Source organism: Perna viridis, chromosome 6 (genome assembly GCF_037379345.1).
Source record: "Perna viridis isolate PV_CMFRI_1.1 ecotype Kerala chromosome 6, ASM3737934v1, whole genome shotgun sequence".
NCBI lineage: Eukaryota > Metazoa > Mollusca > Bivalvia > Mytilida > Mytilidae > Perna > Perna viridis.
The window spans coordinates 28,358,761-28,384,881 of record NC_142450.1 but is presented as its reverse complement, the minus strand read 5'-3'; the positions used below and the strand labels follow the sequence as shown (position 1 = coordinate 28,384,881).

General features: G+C 33.3%; 1 protein-coding gene and 1 pseudogene across 8 annotated transcripts in view; one reads left to right on the top strand and one right to left on the bottom strand.

The window, feature by feature from the left end:
• Nucleotides 1-3,201: 3,201 nt before the first annotated feature.
• Nucleotides 3,202-23,151, bottom strand: LOC148614365 (sacsin-like). 7 transcript variants are annotated; one of them, XM_088588480.1, is made up of 9 exons: nt 22,798-23,151; nt 22,404-22,529; nt 20,419-20,628; nt 17,998-18,145; nt 17,272-17,376; nt 15,871-16,018; nt 12,869-14,341; nt 6,770-12,357; nt 3,202-6,347 (listed from the first exon to the last, which is right to left on the bottom strand). In XM_088588480.1, exons 4-9 carry the CDS (start codon nt 18,118-18,120, stop codon nt 6,078-6,080), a joined length of 7,707 nt encoding a protein of 2,568 aa, XP_088444606.1. In that variant the 5' UTR covers nt 18,121-18,145; nt 20,419-20,628; nt 22,404-22,529; nt 22,798-23,151; the 3' UTR covers nt 3,202-6,077. The 7 variants fall into 7 exon arrangements, with proteins under 7 accessions (XP_088444606.1, XP_088444605.1, XP_088444607.1 ...); XM_088588479.1 differs by lacking the exon at nt 20,419-20,628; XM_088588481.1 differs by lacking the exon at nt 22,404-22,529.
• LOC148614364 (sacsin-like) overlaps nt 22,908-26,121 on the top strand; it is a 34,844-nt pseudogene continuing 31,630 nt past the window's right edge. The window contains exon 1 of the transcript XR_015923649.1: nt 22,908-22,979. The product of XR_015923649.1 is annotated as a sacsin-like (transcript). The remainder of the gene's footprint in view (nt 22,980-26,121) is intronic.

The window sequence follows — 26,121 nt, the reverse complement described above, 5'->3', positions numbered from 1 at the left end:
AAAGCGTTCCTTAACGTTGGTTTAGAAGAGGAGGATCGTGACGTAACAATATTTTATTGGTTGAGTGATCCGAAGGTCCCTTCAAATGAGCTGACTACATACAGATTTAAATCCATCCTATTTAGAGCAACGTGCTCACCATATATACTCAATACCGCCATATACAAACATGTGAAAGAGAATTCAAACAAGTGGACTGATACTATACACAAGGACTTACATGTTGATAACATAATTTTGAGTTTTCAGAACAAGGAAGATTTGATCGAGTTCTTTGACACTTTTTCCAGAAGCAGGTTTTAACTTACGCTCGTGGGCATCGAACTATCAACATATTAGAGAACATGCCACACGGGCAAACGTACTGGAAAAGGACAAATAAATAAACGTTCTAGGTTTGAGAAGGGACTCTAAACGTGATGCATTGACATTTGCGCTAAATTACAGTGAGTAGCAAGATCCTAATGCAGAGAATATGAGCGAAGTAAATTTGGACGAATCGTTACCGTCAGAGATCGTAAAAGAATGGACAAAAATAGAACAAGACACAAATGAATGTACACAACTTGAATTTCCGCGTTGTTATTTCAACAAGTATTCAGAAAACAAAGGAACAAACCTGCATATCGTCACGATCGCAAGTACATAGAAATCATAGAAATCTCCGCTGGATATGAATGGAATTACAGAATCGAGTTCCGCCGATCTGCTTAACCGTGAAATGTCCGCCGACAAATTTTTACAGACTAAATTATGGATGCGAGGTCCCGAATGGATTCTGGATGAATAAAAAAAATTGTGAATTGACAATCCAAGAGAATTCCGCAGAAACCGCGCAAGAAAAACAATCCGTGAAAACTCAATACAGACAAGCAGAACATGCGTCAACGGAATAGATTCGCGATACACAACATAGAAATTGCGACGACGTATTTACAAGTCTTCAAACGAAAGCAACAACAAGCAACTTAGTCAACCACTTGAAATTGTACGTCGATCGTGAAGGACTTATTCGTTACGGAGGAGGACTGATTGACAGTACTTGGACTACAATGTCAGCGAAGTTTCCAGTATTAATTCTGCTGAAAGACAAAATCACACAGTGTCGTTTACCGCAAAGTGAGGGTAGACCGTATCCAACCCCAAATCCACCACTCCTTCCAACCGATAGACTTCGTCAGGAACCGGTGTTTTCATAACAGGAGTAGAGTTTACGGATGCTCTTAACATTAGATCCAAGGACATTCCTGAAGGCATACATTTGCCTATTTACCTGCAGAAGCACCCGGGCAATTCACTTGGAAGCTGTGACAGACCTATCACAAAGTCGTTTATACTAGTATTTATAGCATTTATCAGTCGCTAATACTTTCCGAAAGTGAAGATCTCCGATCATGTTACCACTTATGTTGTGTAAGTTCAACCCGAAAAGATCCTCTTGCTTTGGCGACTGGTAGGAGCGCTTGATCTGCTTAACCAAGAATTGTATCCGAAAAGTCCTAGGCAGATCACTAGTCAGTTACGAAGATTTACGAACAATCGTCACCGAAATCGAGGCAATGATGACCTCTTAGCTATGTGTCGTCCGATCCGCTTGATGAGCAGCCGCTTACACCGTCACTTACTTTATGGGAGGATGATCAGGACTTTACCATACCCGAACTGTACACGATAATAGTACCCCCGACGTTACACACGCAGGAATCAATAAACTTTTGAAATGTCAAGTTGAAATAATAGAACATTTAAAGATCTAGAGATATCGTGGGAGAAACACACAGAACATTCTTTGTCGTTTTTGTCTTTTGAAAAAAATAACAAATTTTCCAACAAAAGAGGAAGGACCATCCACTAGATCCTTCCGATATGCCACTGAATCCACCTTTTTTTTGTGTTTTTTTTTTTTGTTTTGTTTCGTTTTTTTGTCATGTGCTTATTGTTAACCCATAGCTTGATTTGAAATATGAGTCAAATTGTAAAGGATGAGGGAACTACAATTTGATTTTCAGAAGCGGAGGCTAGGAATAAATTTGAAATGAAAAGGCAGGATTGAAATTTTCTAGAAATGAAAAGCCATACGGAAAAATGGAAATGTAGTATCTAGTGTTGCCCCAATATTTTTTGTTTGTATTAAAATATAAAAAAAATGGGCACTTATCGCCGAAGAAAAAAAGCAGGACCTAAATTTACTCAAAATAAAAAAAAGCAGGATTGAAAATTTGATCCTACCCCCTCCCCCTTAAAATCAAATGGTTTGCTTCCTAAGTGTGAACTGTGAATTCTTGAATGCTAATACATGTATATTGCAAAAAGTGAGACATCACCCTATTTTAATATTTTAATAACATATTTTTATTAAAAGCAGAATAATTGAAAACAAAAATTACATTGAGTTTCATAATTTCACATGAAATGTATGTGAATGTAATAATTTTTTGTTTGTTAGTACATACATGGTGTATCAGGACTATCCATTTTTTCCTCTGGTCTCTATGCAATTCTGCTGCTTTAAAACATGGACTTACTTTTCTAATATACACTACACAAATTTGTTCATAGAGTTCAGTTTCATCTAAGAATCATGCAGATGGTGTTTAGCCCATATTTTTGTACACAAACCAAGGATTACCAAATCATCCCTAAAATTCAAAAAGAACAATAAACAGGGATTGTATGAAACGTTTAGCCAAGATCTCAAATATAATGAATTGGACTTAAGCTTCAAATGGCATTGTAAAGCATTTCCACGATTTTTCAGTAAAAATTACAAATGACTCAATAGTTAGAAACCAGGAACGAGATGTGCAGCCTAACCAAACATTTTACAAATTGTACAACCTTAGATGTAGATCTACAATCAGCTTCACGCCAGGTTTTAAGTCATTTCCATGAAAGGGTTGCTGAGATTTTTCCACGAAATAAATATATAAAATCGGCATCGGGAAAAGTAGTTAGTGGTTTCGACAAGCGATGTGTGACCGAGTCAAAAAGCTTATAAACGCTTCTTCCTACACATGTACCGAGATGAAGCAGCATACAAAATTATAAGTCATTCTCATGAAGTGTTGGTGAGATTATATTGAAAAGTCATACACTACTACATTATCTGGAAGCTTTCATCATAGTGAGAAATACCAGAAGCAAATATGTATCAACATGTAACTATAGTTGTAGATAAAATTTGTAAGATAAACAGCCATATTAATTAAGTATTTTTTAATTCTAAATGATACAAAACCTCGCACTAATATATAGATATATTGACATGTTAAGTATGGCAAAATGTTATTATATTTACCAGTATTTGACATTTAAGATATGTATTACATCAGATATCTTATATGCAATATAAAGGGGGTACCTAACATCTTCTCTAAAATTCATATGGCTCGTTTTTAAATTTCTGTATTTTACTTTGATAAAAGAAGCAAAATATGTAAATTTCAATGAACATATTGGAGCTTCTTCAACAAAAAATTTGATCGATTAGATGCTTTGAGTTTGATATCAGAATGTCACAAAAACATCTTGCTGATTTTTACAGAGTTAAATCACTTTGATGTTGTGTATTCTCTGAATTAACATAACAATATATATCATATACATAGTAAGATATCTCATATAAAGGTTTATATAAATATAAAACATATATATATATGAATAAATTTTGAAAATAGAGAAAAATATATGTATATTTAATAAACAAGATAAACCTTATAATTAGGTAATAAAATACAAAATTTTGAATAAAATATATAAAAACAAATCAAAATATACAACATCAAATTCTCTATGAAATTACCTAATACATAAGTACAAAACTGTAAAACAATTTATGAGTATTCAAGGTAGATAATTCCCTAAACTCCTATCTTGTCTACAAATTTCGTCATTTTTTCTTAAGTGATGATCTCTGATAGAAATGCTTTAGAATTTTGATTTCAAAAAATAAGATTGGATCCTGGAATTGAATTTGAGTAAATTTGTCTCATGTTTGCAAATATTACTAGGTATTATATAAATGATATCGGGAAGTTTCGTATAGCTTTTTATATCAGTATGGCGCTGTCGTCGTCGTCCGTGTCGTCGGCGTTGTCGTCGGGAGCACTTGGTTTTCAAGTATTGGTGGTTATAGCCCCAACCGTTTTACAATTAGGGACCAAAAAGTGACATAAAACAAGCATTTCATAGAATTCAACTGTACAACTCCAGTAAAAGCTTAGTAATGTATACCACTATGGTTAGACGTGGATTGATTTTGGGGGTAAAGATTTGAACATTAAGGTCTCAGTATCGTATTAATTTTCCCACAGACTTCCATAGTGAAGTGCATATTTTTAGGATTTTTTAAAAAATATGTAAATTGATTCAATAAAACTTTCACTTATGTAGCATTTCTAAGGACATGTGAGAAAATAATTTCCCGCAAAGAAAATAGGGTGAGTCCACGAAGATCGGACAGAAAAGTAGTCTCGAACTATAAATAGCCATTTTCCCTACTTTCACTTTCGTTTTGCACTCACCAAACCAACCTTTTCAGTGGAACATTTTTATGATATTATGTTAGATTTTCTTTTAAAAAAGTTCTTCATCTTACAGTGTGATGTTTGCTCTATTTTATAAGTCATTGTTCATATCTTTTGACAAAATATTAGTTTGTAGAGAGGCAAAAAGAAAATGCACTATATTTTTATAGCATCCATGTTTTGACGTACACCTGCTCAGGGATATGCAATACGATACTGGTACCTTAATAAATGTGGGGCCAGAAACATGCACTTTCCTTATGTTCAGGCGATAGCTTGACTAGTATTTATTTTGGGTCCTATATCAGGAATTTTAACTTTATTGGAAGCCTTATGAAAATTTGTGGCCTCGTTTTTAAATCTGATTTCATATACCTCTTACTGTTTTTGAGTTACAAGGGGTCAAAGGGATTTCATCCCAAGAGATCAGCTTTTCAGTTTTTGGTCTAATTTTGAAAATGTTTAATTGAATTTCACGTTTTGTGCTATAGCACGTCTAAACCAGTTATTGTTTCCATAATGATTTGTAAGTCCCTATGCTTAGGTGTGTCAAAAACTAATATTGTGTCCACATTTGCCCTAACTGTTCATGGTTCAACCAATTGCGTTGTTATCATGCTGTGCTCCATGAAGCTATTTTTTATCTATTTTCATATGAGAATAAATATCTGAAGTTTTACATAATATCACACAATATACATATAATTCGATATAAATTTGTAAGTTTCCCGTTAGAAGTACCCCGTAAAATACATTTATAACCCAGGGACGGATTTAAGCGTGGGCATGGCGGGCGTGTGAACCCCCCACCAAAGTTTGCAACGCATTTGTCAGGGGTATATTTAGGCGATTTTGAGTTGAAACTATTATTTCTCGCTAATTTTATCTAACAAATATCAACATTGCACCGACTCTAGAATAATATTTAAAAAATATAACCTAAAAATATTTAACTGCGCGCCCCCAATCTATAATCCTGGAGCCACCCCGGTAACCTACATTAATTTTACACAAGACTGTAAATTCTTTATAATGTTTAAATATGTATATTGTCTTCCTACAAATCCTGAATGAATATAAGATAAAAGTATATAGAAGGAAATTAACCTTACATAACGTAGAGAAAACTGGATTACTAGTTACAAGAACAAACAAGAACAACGCAAAGCACGGCATCCTTAGCCGTATTATTATTTGAAAATACTAAATGGTGATATGCATGTTGCTTTGAGTGTTTTCTACATGTAATGAAATATTGTGATTAAAAATATGAATAAAATAATAATAACACAATTCTAACGTTAGTAAAAGCTTTACTTAAACGGTTTTTGATTCGTGTAAGGTCTAGCGCAGTATTTAAATCCTATATCAGGCAAATGACTAAATGACAAAAGTTGTTGTATATCATTAAAAATGCATTAAAATTGAAAAGAACATGACAAATAAAAAAAAATATGCAACACACAGAACTGTTTTAACTACTGTTTTCGTAATTCATTTGAAAGAAACCACTGGCATACACGTATAAACATAGTGACTAAGGTTTTTTGTTTAAAAATAAGTCCGTTCAACATGTTGAACAATCATGTTGGCACATTGCAGAGCTTCTACAGCAGTGTGTTTTGAGTAATTGTCTGATGGGATGTCTCTGAAACGGGGATATCTAAGAGAATTAATATCACCAATTACTCTCTGCAGCCCCATGGCTAATTCCCGAAGAGTAGTGTCATTTTTTGGTACATTGTTGGATAAGTGATGTGTTCTCTGAACACTGTTAGCATCTACTGTGTAATGAGCACCTTTTATCGCTTTCTCTCCGGCCTACAAAAATATAAAATTGTCTCAAATATAAATCACACAGCAGCTTCAAATATTAGATTTTTGAAAAGCAATGATATCTAGAACATATACTGTTTACATTGTTGGATATTGCGATTTGTTGAAATCAATATGAAATGTCTGTTTATTTAATTAGTCACTGTACTTTTTTGTGCGTATGAAGAACATTATGCTTTGTGATATTCATAAACGTATTTCTATTTACTCGAATTCAAATCTGGCATGTTTCATCACTACGACTGTTTAGTATATCAAGGGTGTTTATGTATCTTGATCGGTATATTAGACACTCATGAAAAAAGCCTTTAGTATATGAAGGCTTTTTAATTTCGATTCACCATTTTTCCTCTGTGCAATAATAATTTTATTTCCACTTCTGAAATCAAGTTTGAGAAACAACTTACCTGTTGGGCTAGAAAACACACCCAATTGTAGCTATGTATTTGGGTTCTATTGAGACTATCTTGTAAAGTGTAAGCAGTCTGTAAATCGATATTTGCTTGCTGCAGCCATACTCGCCCTTCTCCCTTTTGTGGGTTTGGAAGTCGGAGAAAATATGTTGTAGGTGAAGTTTGACTGAATGTCCTACCATCAACACTGTCTGTTGAGTCCCTTCTAATGAAGCTAGGTTCTACATATGTCTCTTCATTTTCGAAATATCCACTTTCGTTTGCCCGTGATTGAACTTCTAGAAGGTGATCCTTCTCAACTTTAAGTTCGCCCTCTTCACCAACATTGAGCTTGTAAGAGATAATTTCACCAAGTGAATCCGTAACAATTTCTGTTATTATACCGTAAACTAGGGTTATATCTTGATTTAAAATTGTTTCAACGTCGATGCTAATTCTACTTAACGTTTCATTAGCCACAATAACAACATAAGACCTAATCTTGAGAGGGTGTACAGCTTTTCGCAAGAACGGTTTCAAATACAGAGGAACAAGTGAGCCTGCCCGTGGAAACCATATATTATCTGCTGTATCCCCTTCTAAAGATGGTATTCCATATTCGTTGAGTGTTTCTTGGATGGAATCATATTTTGCACTAAAGCTCGGAAGAACACATAAAAGTGTATGTCTGTGGTACTGACCTTGGGCAATAATCCGTAAGCATCTTTCTAGTTCGATAGAGTATATCTGAAGCCATCTATGAATATCAATATTGTTACCATCAACATACAAAACTTCTTCTTCATCATTGTAAAAACATATTTTGTTAGTTTCTGTACCTACTGTCTCTCCATTTAGTTGGAGTTTAGTGGCTAAGTCACATACACTATGCACTCTAAGTCTCTGTAGTTTAAATGCAATATTCTGCATATCTTTAGTAGTGAGATCTCTTTTTAGGTTGCTTTGATCATACTTGCAAATTCTTAGCAAAACATTAGTGAATCTGTTGCTGGTCAAAATTTCCTTTAGTCGCTCAACGGTTTCACACTCGCATGGTTTCATTGATGAAATTCTTTCTCTAATAACAGTTTGAATAGACCTTGGTCTATATCTTTCTGGCAGTAGCGCAAACATTTGATGTAGTTGTGAAACATTTATTCCAATGCATTCAAAATCGGCCAAAAAGTTAATATCACTGTTTGGTATCCGGGAATGTGAAACGTCGAGAGAATAAAAAAAGAGCGTATCTGACTGCAACAAGGTATTTTTTTCAGATAATAAGTACAAAGTTTCTACGCCTAAATCTTCTATGGGTTCTTTGGCATATCTAAGTGATTTCATGAATCCATATAACGCCTTCCGTGAAAGTTCTAGTTCTGATGGAGACAGAATAGTTTCAGAGCAGTCTTGACGAAGATGACCTAATATTTTGCCAAACGTCGATGCTGTTGGTTCAATTTGCATTCCCATGGTATCAAATAAATCGAAGAAAGCACCATATTTGTCCGGTGCTCTCAACATGTACGGGATAATTTCGTCTTTAATGTCGAGATATCTAACAACTTGTTGTGGATAAGCAAACAGGCGATGATCAGGAATGTGAAATAATGGGATTCCGATTAGTTCTTTTAAACGCAAGTTATGATCACGGAGATATTCATATATGCGGGTCATTATCAGTTCTATCATAGACTGGTCATGGTTAATCCATGATCTTTGCAAGGCCGTACAAATATTTTTTATATGCAATTTTACTACGTCAAATTCCGGCGTTTTGCATAGATTCATTTGACTTTTGCACTCAGAAGCACATGGTGGCAGTATTTGTGCCACAGTCCACACCAAATATCTCTGCTCATAGCTAAAAGATTCACCAAGAGAAGACATTATGTTGCAGTTCACATTTGAGACACATATATCTTTAAGAGAGTCATCCAACGGATGGACGGGAATGAATTTAATAGTTGAAATGTCTTGTATAAAATCATTATTGTTTTTTCCATTGGTTCTGATATATCGATCTAGATATTCTAATAACAAGCTGCTTTGGCAAGTTTTCTCTGATCTTGATTTAACAGACGGTCTTGCTACTTTCTTTGCCAAATCGATAAAGGTGTCTTCATCAACATCATGTTTTAGTCCGGCACGAATAAGGAAACTTCTCCAACTTTTATCCCTATAGGGGGCAGGAGGAAAGTTTATATCAACTGAGAATTCTGCAAAAAGATGATGGTCTGGATTGTAAAAATATTTTGCTTCCTTCAAAGTATTACCAGAGGGCAGGAAAGAAACTTCTCGCAAGGCACATTCTACATCGAAATCTGACGTAAGATTGTCTTTAAGGTAGCGCATATGTTCCATGTGCAATTGTTCATCAACAAGTTTAAAATTTGGAAGGACATATTGCGAATATACATCAGCAATTCTAATTATTTTACAATTGATGATATCATACAAGTTGTGAATTCCGGGGAAATATTTCAATACGCTTACGCACAGTTCACCAAAGAGACGTTCTAGACTATGAATTGGAGCGTGACGTGTATCATATACTGCAAAGTAATCAGTATTTGCAATGTTGACATTTTGTCCATTAATTGAAACAAAGAGTGGAATTTCTTTTAATTTGCCTATTGTCTTTTCATTGAAGCACTTCGTTGTCATTATATACTCGAAAAACAGAACCGATTCATCTTCAGTCAGAATATTCATATTTTTAAATATATTTCTATAATAGTATATGCAGTCAATAACACCAGATACATTTTCATATTTTGCAAGTGATTTTAATAATTTTGCTGAATATACAACAGGTTCGGGTAAACACAATTTTCTCATTATTTTAGTTACACCAAGGTGTACACCTCCATCAAAACTTTCGTAATCTATGCAAAATTTCGAATTTTTGATAGGTGAGAGGTAAATTAAATCCCCAAAAGTTATTGGGAGAAGATACCACTCAGCTAATTCGTCAAAAGCATCTTCCGTATCGTCTATAAATTGCCATAGACGCTTAAGCCAAGGTACAATCAAAGCAGTATCATCTTGTCGTAATAGAATTAATCCATTTTTATTATTATGAGATTCACTGATAAGCTTTGGTAGCAATTGCTTAAACACACGTCCGGTTAGGGTTGAGAACTTTAAACTTCTTAATTCACATAGATCTGTCAAATCTGAGTGCACAAAGTGGTCAGCACATGTCGGTAGTAAGTCGGAAAACTCCGAAAGTATCAATGTATTTTGTTGTTTAAAGTCGATAAACGTGCCGTCATTTCTTAAAAGCAAGGGTAACCCTTCAACTTTTCTAACGTCCTCTACCTTAAAACAATATGTCACGCACAACTTAATGTCTTCGGTCCTGCCTTTCAATTTCTGGAGGCACCTACGGTTAAGTGACACGAAAAAGTCGATAGCAGAGGTTGGATCAATACTTCGTATACAAATACAGTTAGATGAAGTCTGTTCATGGGTATTGAATGTACGGCATGCACGATTGATACTCTTCTGGATGTTAAGTGGAAGATGTACAAGGTGCATGCCCATTGTCAGGAATATCCTTCGATATTCGGTATGGCGAATTGGTTCCTGTGCTAAGAGATCATCAATCAAGAGGGGATTTCCTCTCATACCTTCGTTGGGAATCCACGAAACCCAACTTTCCAAATTATCTTTTCCAGAAGCCAATTGAAAAACCTTTAAATTTCTCTTCTTGATTTGAAAATATATGTGAAATATCAGATACCGGATGAGAGTATTTGTTGCTTGATTAAATATTGGAAACAACTTGTTTATTCGAATTCCATTGGGACCATTCCTTAAAAGAGAAACTGCTGTTGCATATGCATATGCTATGTTTTTTTTAAGAAGTTCCATATTCCATTTGCCTTTAATATCATTTATGTTGCTATTTCTGTCGGAACCCCAAAGCTTTTGTCGAGAAGAATCAATTGCAAACAGACCGTTAATGTGACATGGAATTCCTGTCTCGATTGGTAGAGGTAGGATACAAAATGCTTTAGAATGATCAAGATCTCCATTCAATAAAACAGCAACACCACCCCTTGGAAGAAACCGTATATCTTTATTTCGAAAGGCTCTTTGAATGTCTGAATCAACAGAGGTCGGCTCTGTTAATCCGAGGCTTTGAATAACGAGCCACTCTGTCGTTTTCATATTGTCAATTTTTATTGAGAAGGTGTAAGCATATTCCTCTAGGCTTTCATTAAGAACATACGGTGTCGAGTTTCTCAGTATTTTGTTCATTTGGCATAGACGAACTTTGAAAGCTTTTTGCTTTTTGGCCGTTTCATTATTGGAGACAACCTCCGTTTCACACAATTGTATGTGTTTGTCGTGTTGATCGACGAAAGAAATCGATATTTTTTTCAGATTTAAAAGGAAAAGCAAATTTTCGTGTATATTTTCTTTCATTCTTTTCAGTAAACTGTACACGTCATCTACCTCGAATGTTTTGCTTGAAATTTTTGATTTCAAATGACATGATCGCCTCAAAGGAAAGCGAAACCATGTTCCTTTGTCTCGTTTTAGTTCTTTTGTCGACAAAAAAGTTTCAAAAACGTCCAAATGTTTATTTTCTAGCTCGTTACTTTTCATGATCATACCTGGATTACCATAATGGGCAAGGGGAGCATATCGACAATGAGGATCAAAGACACAAAAGAGACCATCCATCGCAGAATTGGGTCCTAGAGCTAATAAACAAGGTGCATCAGTAATATGGTAAACAGAATTGAAACCGATACCAAATTGCCCTGTCTTGGTCCGGTCGTCTATTTTACTGCCTTCACCAAGTTCTTTCAAACCTTCAAGATCTGTGTCAGTAAATATTCCGTCGTTATAAACGCTCAGAGCAGGACCCTGAAGAGGATGCCATGATTCGAAGAATGTTTGTTCAGTTTTGTGCGTGCGCATATCTAGTAAGAAGTGAATTTCTGAAGCTCCAGCATCATCTGCATTTTGAATCATTTCTTTTAATAAAGATTCATTAATCGGATAGTTAGAGAGAATTCCTTTCAGTCGAGTAATCAGTTTTTCGTGTTGTCCAAAAGACATGGCTGATGTCCCTTCTGGAAGCCATATATTTTGCCCAAGACCTACACATTGCTGAATTTTTTGCCGCATTTCTTGATTATTCTCACAAAACTTCTTGATATTATCTAAAGCGGGAAGTGACACATATTTCAGAATGATACTATAGGTTGTAATGATCTCATTACAGTTTAAAACGGTAACGCCATAAGCGCGAAGAATGTCGAGAACCTTTTCTGGCAATTTTGGAATTTTGAATACTTCGCAACTCGATAAAATATTTCGTCCCTTTAAAACATAAAACGTGTCTATTTTGTCGTTACCATGCCTGTATTGTGGGATCAGGGGCAGTTCATCAAAAATAGTATAATCATCTTCATAGTTTTGGTGAATATATTTCCACAACAGCTTCATCCATGTAATGTTCAATGGAGAGTTGGGACGTTGAATGTATCTTCCTACTTCTTTATCGTTGTATAAGTAGGTGTCAACAACCGCTTTCAACAAAAGTGGCACATCATTACGTTGTAGGTGTCTCAGTTGATATTTTCCTATTTAAAACAAAAAGAAAAGACCGCTTTTTGTGTAATTTGAAAAAACCCTTTTTTATAATGGGTAAACATAGGTTTAGTTATTGTTTGCTAGTTTGTAATGCTACAAGTATAAGGCACATGAGCATTGAGTATTCATAAGTTCTACGTTTTACTTGAAAATAATTAAAAATCACCTTTTGTGAATACTATATGTCGAATAAAATCATACACAATATTATGAATACTAAAATGGCTGTTTATATGACGCGTATTATTAGGCTGTAAATTGTAAATTACTAATTTAATATCATTATTCAATACATTTTTAAACAATCATGATTGTGTCTCTTTAAAGACTTTAAAGGTTATCAATTGGATAACTATCTGTTTCATAATTGGTATTTAAATTCAAGTTTACCAAACCTTTATACATAAGTAGTAGTTACGCAGATTATCTTGTATTAACAATCGTTGTTCTTAAATATATTTACGACCAGCATGAAAAAGTTCAAAAAATTCTAAAGCTTACCATTTCTACCCATAGAATTTAATCCTTGGATGACATCATATGGTAAATCAAATTCTGCAAAACAGTGCTCTTTGCCTGGAAAAAGTTTAATATCCTCGTATTTCCTCACAATATAAATAGTCTTCCTAGATTTACAAAATTTTTCGAATACACCATTTGCAAGAGGTAATAGCTGGAGATCATCATAGTTCGTGCATTCTTCTGCAATGAAATATCTTAAAATGGCTATCTTTTCTTTCTTTGATAACATAGTCAGTACAGGCGACCTTGACTGTCGTATAAATTTCGCAACATCTCCAGTATTTAGTAGCTTGATATTACTTTTGTCAGTAAGCAATTCAGTGTTTACTTTTTCTTCGAATAAATCCTGGCCTAAAGCAAGTAATAGTTTTTTTACGGTTTTTTCTACCGCGCAACCTTCATATGGACCATAGCCGAACTTTGTGAGTCTGAAAAGCATGGCACTGTCTTTCCCAACCCATTTTCCGCCGGATATTCTTATGAAAAATATGGACGACTTTATTATTTGCGAGTAGATGGATTGGACAAGAGTTGACCATAGAGGTAAATCCCTTTGTTCATTCTGGGGTAAGGAAGCATACACAGTCCTCACAAAACTTTCTAAATTGTTGTTTTTTTTACTATCTTCTATTAAATATTTGATGAGTTTAGTATATCCCTTTGTTGCCACTTCTTTGACCAATAACTCATTCCAGCGAACAAATTTGTCCGACGATTTTCCATACCCCGCTAACTTCAGCGTTCTTCTATTCTGACTCAAGGCAAAGTATCCATTTAAATGCACTGGAAGGCCTGAACAATTTGTTGTTGGTAGAGGAAGAAAGTTAAATATTCTACCCCCACTTCGGGTTTCTCCATAATCAAAAGCTATACCAACGTATGGTAAACATCCTATTTCCTTATCTTCAACAAGCCTTTCCAAGTCTTCAGTCATCTTTTCCGTACCAGCATAAAAATGGAGGATGGCTAGTTTTAATTGTCGGCTCCCGCTTTGTATTCCAAATTTTGTGTAATAGCACCTATCATGTGTAATCGTTTCATTTTCTTCACTTCCGCCAAACAAAGCGGCAATCGACGTTCTATCTTTGATTGTCATAGTACTCTCTACAACAATACTCCCCCAACTGTGGGATATTTCTATTTTAGCAAGACTTTTCAGAAAGATGAGAACCAAGGAAGCTTCTCTTTCATACGATTTTAGGATATCGTTAATTTTTATGGAATCCCAAGTAGTTTCAGAAAGCTGACTTGGTCTTGTTCGGAGGGGGAACCAAAATAACGTTCCTTGTAAGGTATTAAATATATCAACATCATGAAGATCAAACATTTCAAACATACCAGTGTTTGCCATATGGGTCATCATTTTAGAAATAGTTTTCCTCGTACACTCATTGTCCAGTTTGAACGGGTCTATCATCAGCACGTATTTGCCACTGATAATTACGGGGTAGTCTAAAAAAATTAAAATCAAAGTAAAGTTGTTTTTACTAAGCATAAACCGGAATATGGGACCTGCAAATTGCTGCTTTGACTATTCCTAATTCAGAATTTACCATATACAATTCATTACATTATTACAAACGCGGTTTAAACTGTATAAGAATAGATATATACATGTTTTACTCATTTTTTATTTTTTAATTGTTTTTCATCACTACAGAAGTTTTATAATCGTCATCATGAACTCGTGGATCGTTATGATGTATCCATCAGCACCATGAAAACTGATTTATTCAACGGGTCATAGTTTACCTTTCCTCGTTTGTCTACCCTGGACTTGACTTTTTATGAGCAAGTCGGCGGGTGTTTCTAGAAAAGCAGAGGACGCTTACCCTACCGGTGCACCTGGTTCATGCTCCCAGTATTTAGTGGAGTCCGAGTTGCTCATTTACTTTTGTTACTTTGTATGTGTGATTTTAGTTACTTTATGTTCTTTGTTGTGTATGTCTGTTTTCCATGTCTGGTCTTTGTCCCTGGATAACATTCCTTTGATTACCGATATAACCTTGGTTCCCTTGATCACTCTTATACCTTTATGAACTCTTATAGCTTAGTTGTTATTTTTAAGGTTTAAATCTAGAGCGTTTTAAATTACATCTCTACGGTTTTAAACCAATTTCATTCACCTTGAGCGAGCATAATCGTAAACCCCACATTTATTTTACATTTTAAAATACATTTTATTCAATCAAACCTAGGTTCAGTCCTATTGCAAACTTTATACATGTAACAAAATTTGCCAAAAAGTAATCATACTCTTAAAAGCGGATTTTCGTTATGTCAAGCTCCACGCAGCGTTAGACGTTCATTTCATCTTTAACTAAGGCTTCGAAAATTTGTAGCATTATTCTAATCCAACGACGTTTAAAATCATATTTCCATCCTTGACTATGCAAGATTCTTTTTCGTTTAAGGCCACCATCTTCATCGTTTAGAGTGTATTTCGAACGTCACGTGCTGTACGTAGCTTGATTTAATGTACCTAATTTTCCCTGTTATTGAATTGTATGAAGACTTTCCATAAACATACAGTAAATCTGGCTTCAACATGTTATAATTAATTTTGTGTTGACATTTGATGGATAGGTCACCGTCCTTTTAAATATCTCATGCATGTGTTTTAGAATTTAGAGTACATGTAGCTGTTTCTTGGTAGACCAGTTTTGTGAAGTTTCTAGATATGTTTTTCTTATTATTAAGTATCACAATTATCATTATTGTTTTGACGATTTTTAAATTATGCATGTTAGTTTCAGATTTTTCTTCGAAAATACTTCATAAAATTATTAGGATTACATTATAGAGTATCAGTACACGAAATAGGTAAACTGAAAAAAAAAGATATTTGACCAAAGTGTTTAAGTTGAATAATCTATCTATATTTTGATACCATTGTAATTTGAATTGCCAAATGAAATAAGAACTCAGTTTGTATTATTAGTTAGGGACATACTCGATAAAATTAAATTACAATGTTATACCTGTTAAGTGAAAAACGGATTTGAAGCCCTGTCCATATCGACCAATCTTGTTTGTTTTCTGTTCTTTGTGACTCAAACATACGCTGATTATACCTAACCAATCTTCATGGTCAAAAACACTATCGTTGTACACACATAGGGCTGGTGACTGCAGTGATAATAATACAAAAACGCATATTTAGCATAATGACACAACTACACAAATAAATATTTGTATAAGAAACATTGTTTTCACAATACTGGTTTTGCAAATGTTGATCTACATATGATTATTATTCAAAATATTACAGCATTGATATACCTGAGTATTATACTTCTAAGCCTGTTTGACACAAATGTCAGGCATAGTATGATGAAGGTAAAACCTTAAACGCTCCCGAAGAAACACCTTTAAAATGTTTGTTAACCATGATATAATATATTATTCTAATTAACTTTCAAAAGGGTAAATTTGTTATGACATGCGTTTTAATTGTGCTTATGCATTTCCTTAATTGTGTATGGGGCGAAATGTCCGGCAGCCGTATTAAGGTATGGATATGCTGATTACGTCATTTTCGTTAACATTCGAGTGCCATGCCATGATTACCATTCCAATATTTGAAAAAAAATTGTATTAAATCATCGAAGCTACTGAATGTTTTCGAGTAATGGTGTACATGTAGATCGCAGTGGCATTTATAAACAATACGACAGTGATGCTCCAATAATGCCATTTTAAGCCACTGCATTGCATGCACCAAGCTCGATGTGGATGTTTGTTCGTCCCATAAGTATACAGGACTCAGTTGATAATACAACAATTTACGCTATCTTTGGAAGCGTATTACGTTGCATGAAAAAAAGGAATTTATTTTGTTTTGAAAAATGGATTTATAATGACTCCCGACTACAACTTTCATTTGTCTACGAAAGCTAAAACCTCTTCGCGTATTAAAATATGAGAGGAAAGCAAAGTACACGAGAACAAAGAAATGAAAAACTATTTTGCTAAATTCAAATGAAACAAAAATTAAAAAGCGGTTAATAAAATATGATAATACTAAACCTAATCCTCAACGATTCGGACAGCAATGTATTTGCAATTATATGCCGTGTGTTGTAAACAAAATAAATAGGACTTTCTTTCAAAATTCGCAGGAAGATTGTGTCGGAGATTATCTAGACATCCGTTCATTCTGACAAGCAGCGAAATAATGCTGCAGACATTTACACTTATTGGAAGATATTTTACATTTTTTGAGAAATGCTATAACTAAACGTAATTAATTATCAGTCATAAACTACAAAAAAAGGATTTTTACGATTATTTGATAATCTTGTTTTATCATCTATACATTAACCACGGCTTTTATTTTCCGCGGTAAAAGTGCGAAAGTGGTAGGCATGATTTAAAGTTACCTCGAAAAACTTGCTGAATTCAGATGTTTGTGGTTTCCGTTTGCCATGATTGTATTTAATTTTCAGCACAGACGCTCCCGCATCCTCTGCATTTTGGACAAGTTCCTAATATATTTGAATAATAAACTAAATTTTAGCACAATATTAATTGATAACCTAGATGTTCATAGCATTTATATGAATATATAGGATAAATACAACCAGTATCTCATGTACGCTGAAGCGTTCATGTCCATTTTCTATGTTAAAACAGTAGCCATAATGACAGAATGTACAATTATTATGGGTGTCATCACTATTGATGTTTTGCCCTAAAACAATTACTAATCCTAGTTTTGATAGATGATATCAGATGGGCTCAAATTTGTAAATTCTCGGACATTTGTAAAAATAGGTAAAAAAAGTTGATACTGGCTCTAAAAATGTCTGCCTGTGCTATCATCCATCTCCCAATTTCATGAAAAGGAATATAACGATTTGATTGTTTTGGAGTCGACAACTAAAAGTCTTTTGCCTCGTATATTAGAAAACTTAGCTTATAATTCCAGTACAGAAAATTGCACAGAGGACTATTCTCATTCGATATATATTCTTCAAAATATTCATTTTCGGTAGGGTTTTGCATTTAGGCCAGGTAGTTCTCTTTGAACTTAAAATCAAAGTTTTATATATCACATAAATTGGGGGTACTTTTGAATTTATCAAAATAAAACATATTAAGCTTACATGAAGAATCTGAAAATCCTTTGGGTATTCCCTCAGTATGTTTTTCAACTGTTCCAGCAATGACGGGCGTCGCATACTAAATGATTCTCCCCCAAAAATGTCCGTAGTGCCACCATTTGCCATTTTGGATGACAGATTTTGGAAGCCACTAGATGAAAAGAAAGCATTTATTTTCTGTATTATCTCAGTATTGTAATGCCTATCATAATAACAGTGCATATGTTATTAGCATGTTAATCTTTCTAAAGACGAATATCAAAAAGTAATGAAGAGAACCAAGGTTCGAGTGAAAATCAAAAGAATATATTCCAAGGACAAAAAACTAAAGGGAGAAATAAATACACACCATAAAGAACACGAATAGGAAAAATAACACACACAAAAAAACTGAAGTAAATGAGCAACCCGAACTACATCGGAACTTTCACTGTTGACGACAAATAAAAAAAACAGTATACACAGTGAATTCTTTATTACTGTCATGCGAATTAATGTTGTCATTAACATTATCAACATTACCACATTGAATAAAAACTGATGAATTAGTCAAAAAGGAAAGTCCGAATGATGGTTTTTACTTTTTAGAAATTTAGTTAAGTTGAATTCTAATGAGTAATTAACAATCAACTGCTAAATCATTCAGATCGAACAACTTAACGGAAAGTATAAACGACATTACACAGTAATCATTTCTGGAAAATCAAATAGAACCCATTATTACTAAGTACACTTAGTTTTATTGTATAACAAGTGTAAGGTTTTTAACTGTATTAAATCAAAGGGTTTTATATTTTAATTTACATTATCAACATTAGAAACATTATTTACTAATAACTGAGATAATAGCATTTCTTGGGCATTTTCTCGTCGACTAATCAGAGTTCAGATGATCGCGAAGACTATCCCCATTCAATACAGATTGACCACACAACAATCAATGATCATATCATGGGTGCTCTTCTCGATAAAAAAGGGATTTAAGACATTGTTAAGCATGATAATAAATACTTTTGACTTTTCAGTAAAGGAACAGTGAATGTATAAAAGCAACCGTTGCCATCAGCGTTGACCCTCGAAAGAGAATGTATGTACCCTGGGTAATTTTACTACTCCTTCAACAAATGTATAATAAAGCAACCAGGAATAGTTGCTGAAACAAATTTGTACAATATTATATTATAGTATTGATACGCCAAAGTAAATCGGATAAAAAATCCAAAAAGCAGGTGAACAATAACATTCCATTCTAGAAAGTCTAATACAAATCTACAGAGCGAGTTTGTGTACAGCAAAGTGTGCCACATATTATAATATTGGTGCTCGATTGCTATGATAATATGGTAATCATACCATGATTAACATACGACATTCATGTCATATGACTCCAATGTTATATGTTAATTTTGGCTTGGAAACATAAAACATGTGTTGGTGAAAAACATATGACTATTACATACTAAATGCAACTTATTATTATAATATCATATTCGATCCATGTGATAATTATATGTTGCAAACCATATGATTCTTATATGTGGCATATTTTGCTGCATAGGACGTTCGGATACAAAATTAATTCCATACCAATCTACTGTAAAGGCAATGTGTAATAAAAACGAAAGGCGCAAGTGCATATCTACGCACGTATATCTATTCCCTATATCCTTACAGATAAAATGATAATAAATTAATTGCATATAAAATGGTAAAAACAAAATAAAACGCTGCCGAAGTGTTTAATCGAATATCATTTTCAAATTATCATGTTCATATTTTGTCAATTCCAAAACGGGAGTTTAGAGATATTTTAGAACATGTGAATTCACCTAACATTTATGATTAGAGTTAAACCTATAACATTTAATAACCAAGTGACAAAATGTGATATACAGCGTATTGGGGTTTGTTCACCCAGAACAATAATTATTTGGCTATGAGTACAATTGAATACATAATGATCTATACCAAACACAAAATCAATCCAAATCTGATAGATCGGAACATTGGTCACAGAATTTCGTTGTTAAAAAATAAACCCTGGTAATCGGATTTTATATTTTATTTATGCAAATATATATCAGCTGAATTGTTCCTTTTCACTAGGATGATCGGATCAGGTCAAATCAGAAGTCGCAATAGGTCTGGACTTTCATTAATAAATATGACAGCTGTTACTTTTAATTCGAACTGACAATAACACAACATGAAAAAAGTTATTTCATTATTTAAACCAAAAAAAAAAGAAGAAAATATGCATAAAATAATGTAGTTTCCTCGTAAAAAAAGAGTACAAAACAAATGAAATAGTAATTAAGGGAACTAAGGTTATAGCGGTAATCAAAAGAATGTAATCCAGGGACAAAGACCAGACATGGAAAGCAGACATACACAAGAACATAAAGTAACTAAAATCATACATACAAAGTAACAAAAGTAAATGAGCAACTCGGACTCCACTGAAAACTGGGAGCATGGACCAGGTGCACCGGTAGGGTAAGCGTCCTCTGCTTTTCCTTGTGTTCAAAGCTTATTGGTGCTCAATTGTCTCTACGAGTTTAACTGTTTCTGTCTGGTTTTGTTGAAAAATTGATCTGACTGTTGTGCTAGTGTATCGATTTCCAAAAATTAGTTCTGGATTTAAAAAAAAACAAATATATCAAAGTACATCTGTATCAAAGTGTCTTCCGAAAAATAGAGAACCTCACAACTTATACTGTAAAAATAGAGAATCTCACAACTTATTCCGTCTAGATCTTTTCATTGTCCATTTAAATTTAATAATCTGATTTTATTCATAAATTACTTACTTGCAAAAATATACCCATATGGGTGAAATAGATACAAAACAAAAACAATGCAGAGAAAATAGATGCAGCAAAGAACATAAAGTAACTAAAATCATACATACAAAGTAACAAGATGAAGGTGTTATTGCGTAAATGTTCATTCTAAGTTTATTCATTGTTGGATGACATTGTTTAATTAAAAATAATACATACTACTTTTTAAACATATGACTTGAATTCGGCAAAAATATGCATCAAAATAGGAAGAAAATCATCACTTTTGTCATCACAAAGTTTCGATTTCAGTTTTCCTGTATCATTTACGTATAGTTTTAAGATTGGATATGAAGCAGAGTTAGATATAAGTATTCAGTAGAACGAGCATTATCAGACATAACATCATCTATATAGCGGAAATTTAACGGCTATGTTTCTCTTTTTTCAGTAGCCATTGTAAACTTCTATCTTAATTCGAATGAAGAAACGGATCGGCCTAGAAGGGTATACAGGTTACAGACCACCAATTCAACCAATGAGCATTTGGAACGTACGCAAAAATAGTCCTACTCAGAAATTACCCCTGTTCCTCATAGTGCTGTGAAAAAAGTTCTCATCTCATTTAAAAAATTTAAACAGTTTCTGAAAGGAAAAACATTTCTGTACATTTTATAGGTGCATTTTGCTTCTTGTGATGTGAAGCCTAATCTCCATAATGATTTCTAAATATACCCCTATCTTGTGAAAACACTGGGATTTCCCATGCTATTTATAGACACTTCACTTCCGGTGACCAGTACTGCACTGCACGTCTGCTAACCCCACATGCCATTTTGAGGATTGTGAGCTGACATATGTAGAATCATGCTGATATATAGTCATCTGCAGGTTAAAGTTAAGGTAAAGTCCAGAGAAGCCATTGAATATTGTGAAATTAGCATAGAAGCCTATGGGAAGTGGAATTAGTGGTTTTTAGCCTTAAATTTGTCTTGTCCCAATAGATGTTCAGTGGACTCCTGGAACAGTTGTCCCCTCAACTCGATAGAGATATTGTTGACTAGAAACTGTAACATTATAAAACATTAGTCTCGGGGTACTTCCTTTTAGAATTATTGTTTTTTTTTTTTTGTCTTTGTTTTTTTACAGCAGACGTCCCTGTTTGTAAAGAAACATTGGTGAATAAGACAAAACAGTTCGAAACATTGGGAAGTACGATATACAAGGGAGATATAAGTTTGTATACAACATGTTTTACCAAAGGTAATGTTACCAGAAGAAATATACTCCTGTAGGTCTTGAATCGCAATCTGCTTCAGGGTAAATAATCCAACTTTCACTGTCGTATGTGTAAAAGTAAAGACTTATGAAAGGGGGTTTAGATGATGTATTTGGTAGACCCCTACAGTTTATCTCTGTTTTGTAAAGTTTCATTATTCGATTAAAAAAGGAGAAGCCATATATCATCACCTAAATACCAAATGACATTGGGATTGACAAATGATTTTAATTATGTCCTCTTCATGAATGGTGCTATGTGCATATGTTTGGTTGCCAAGTTTAGTGTCAAGGCCCATTTACTTAAGTGTTTTATATAAATTTTGTTTATGTACAATAAAAACTTACAATATGTTGTCAAAAAGGAAATGGCAGTTTCCTTATCACTTCAACGAAACAAGTAACATGCATTTAACACACATTGATCTTCAAAACCACTTAGGGTGAACAATGGCTGTGCTATTGATATCATTGCTAGAAAATATGGAGTTAAATTCCTTATGCATCCATTGGCACTTGACACTAACATTTATAAATAAATCGGGTTACGCTGCTTGTGTGAGTCCTTTAAATAGACTTCTTTCCGTTTTGATATCAGATAATAAGTCAATGATTCATATTAAAGAAATGAAAATAAGCTTTATAAACTTTCGTTCGAATAATTGTTTTATTAACCTAATCATGCGGTGTTTTAGTGTTAGGTGTTTTGTACAAATTTGGTCAAAAACAAAGGAAAACTTACCTTACATAATCATAGAAAATAATAGCTGCGGTGCAACAAAAACAAAACAAAGAATGTCCGATACAAACTCCCCTCTACCACTAGATGGCGCATCTAGTTCCTTAGTTACGATCATTATGATAATAGATTTTACTCCTGCATCCATGCATTACTCAGAAGAATAAAAATATATTACAGGCAAAGTACGTAAGTCAATCTCTTTCCTTTCCTTCCTAGTGTTCACAACTTATTTGGTGCTCAATTGTCTCTACGAGTTTAACTCTTTCTGTCTGGTTTTGTTGAAAAATTGATCTGACTGTTGTGCTAGTGTAATCGATTTACTTATCGGACAAGATTAAGGATGCTAAAAATAACCTTTATGACGAATATGATGCGTAATATGTGTCATGTTTTATATAAACTTCTTCTTTCGGTATCGATTTCCAAAAATTAGTTCTGGATTTAAAAAAAAGCAAATATATTAAAGTACATCTGTATCAAAGTGCCTTCCGATTTTAAGTTTACTGTAAAAATAGAGAATCTCGCAACTTATTCAATCTAGATCTTTTCATGGTCCATTCAAATTTAATAATCTGATTTTATTCATAAATTACTTATTTGCAAAAATAACCATATGGGTGGAATAGATACACAAAACAATGCAGAGAAAATAGATGCAGCAAGCAACTCTTGAAAAGTCTCCTATTTCAAACAAAAATTAATTTGTTTTATTAAGAAGTGTTTTCAGTTGATTGAATGATTGATACTTAATAACGTAATGTTAGTATTACTTATCGTTTTAAAGAATAATCAAGGAACCAGGGTTATAGCAGTAATCAAAAGAATGTAATCCAGGGACAAAGACCACACATGGAAAACAGACATACACAACAAAGAACATAAAGTAACTAAAATCATACATACAAAGTAACAAGATGAAGGTGTTATTGAGTAAATGTTCATTCTAAGTTTATTCATTGTTGGATGACATTGTTTAATTGAAAATAATATATACTACTTTTTAAACATATGACTTGAATTCGGCAAAAATATGCATCAAAATAGGAAGAAAATCATTACATTTGTCATCATAAAATTTCGATTTCAGTTTTCCTGTATCATTTACGTATAGTTCAACGAAACAAGTAACATCCATTGAACACACATTGATCATCACAGCCACTTAAGGTGAACAATGGCTGTGCTATTGGTATCATTGCTAGAAAATATGGAGTTAAATTCCTTATGCATCCAATGGATGCGCCGTTAGCAAACGAATTCTTTATAAACAAGGATGTTTAAGATAATCTATAAATAAATCGGTTTACGCTGCATGTATCAGACCTTTAAATAGACTTCTTTCCGTTTTGATATCAATAATAAGTCAATGATTCATATAAAAGAAATGAAAATAAGCTTTATAAACGTTCGTTCGAATAATTGTTTATTTTTAGTGTATCAATGTATCTATCACCTGTCCTTACATATCAAGAAAATGTAATGACCTGTGAATATCAAAACTTTCCAAGCTTTTCCATATTATTCATTACTAAAATTCAAAACCTGTAGACAACCAATTACATATTTGACATTCAGGCACATTTCCATGTTGTATTAGAAAATGTTAACCAAATTATTGGGTGTTATCATAGATGAATGTTTAAGTTGGAAGACAAATATTGATATAATTTCCAAGAAAATGTCTAAGAAAAATGGTGTACCTGTAAGACTTAGACCATTTATGTCAAATGAATCTTTACTTAAAAGATAATAATAATATCATATTTCCACATTTTAATTACTGTTGTACTGTATGGTGTAGTGAGAAAAAAAAATGAAATATTGACGTAATTTTTAAGTAACACTCGCTAACAGTGTCTGGTACCAGTCTACGGAACAACTTATCTGACTACGTCAGAAATTGAAATACTTAGCGTCTTATTTAGACGAACATTTTTTCTGCATAAAATGATAGACGTCAGTTTATATATTTATAACCAATGGTATAATTGTATTTATTGTATATGTACAGTATGATGTTTATATGTATAATAATACCGGACCACTATGTGAACTAGTATAAGGTACTAATATGTGTATTTCCTTTATAAATAAAGGCTATTATTATTATTATTATTATTATTATTATTATTATTATTATTATGCAGACATTGAAATTAACAAGATTGTTACTTATGAACTCAAGAATGCAGGGACAAATAACATAGAAAAATCGAAAATAATACGTCATCTATATAGCGGGAACTGAGATTGAAGGAATTAGCCAAACGATATTCTTTCTTTCTGATCAGATCAGCTATAAAGTCAGCCTCATAAGAGTAAAGGAATAGGTCAGCAAGTAAAGGAGCACAATTTGTTCCCATTGGAATGCCGACCGTTTGTTGAAAAACTCGTCCACCACACTGGACAAATATGTTGTCGATGTTGCAGACATAGAAATCAACAAGATTGTTACTTATGAACTCAAGAATGCAGGGACAAATACCATAGAAAAATCGAAAATAAGTTTTCATAAATGCTATTCTTCTTCTATATCATGATCGAGGAAATAGTAATTTAATTCAAACCTTGCATGTTTCAATATCATAAAACAATTTCATGTGCAAACAGGGTGAATTGTAAAATGTAATAAGTTTGACTTATTTTAAATATAATTTGTTTTTTAGTTTATAATTCGGTCTTAAAAAACCACAAACTATCTCATTTCGAATTAAGTTGCAACCATACAGTAGCACAATACAGAACAAACCACAAGTTTATTTGACACGAGTTAAATTTATTCTTCTCCTTTTCAGTTTTGTTTTTGTTACTGGTGCTCATCACTTTGCACATATTCAACCTGCAAGTCGACTTTTGGTTGATTTATAAGGTGAATATGTCGGAGCTAAAAACATATCAGGAAACTATCGAAATATCGATAACGTATTTTCTCTAAGATTATAATCGAATTGCTAACAAAATGGGTCAAATATCAGTATGTGATTTTTAAGACAAAATTGGTTTCATTACTTATCTATATCGCTATTACAAGAAATTACTATTATTTAAACACAGTTTTATACCTTATATTCCTAATAAAAAACTTTAATCTTTTTTCTTCTGCAATTCTAGCATAAAGTATGGTAAGAAAAAATGTATTTATGCCAAACATTTTTCAAATAATATTGTGAAGCTATTTCTTATATTTTATTTGTTAAAAACAAAAAAAAACTTTTTATTACTTTTATTATTCTGCTCTATAATATGGCTCAGAGGGCGATATTTGTTTGTCTGTTATCTTCTTGTGAACGGCTAAACTGATTCCGGTAAAATTAGGTACCAGTT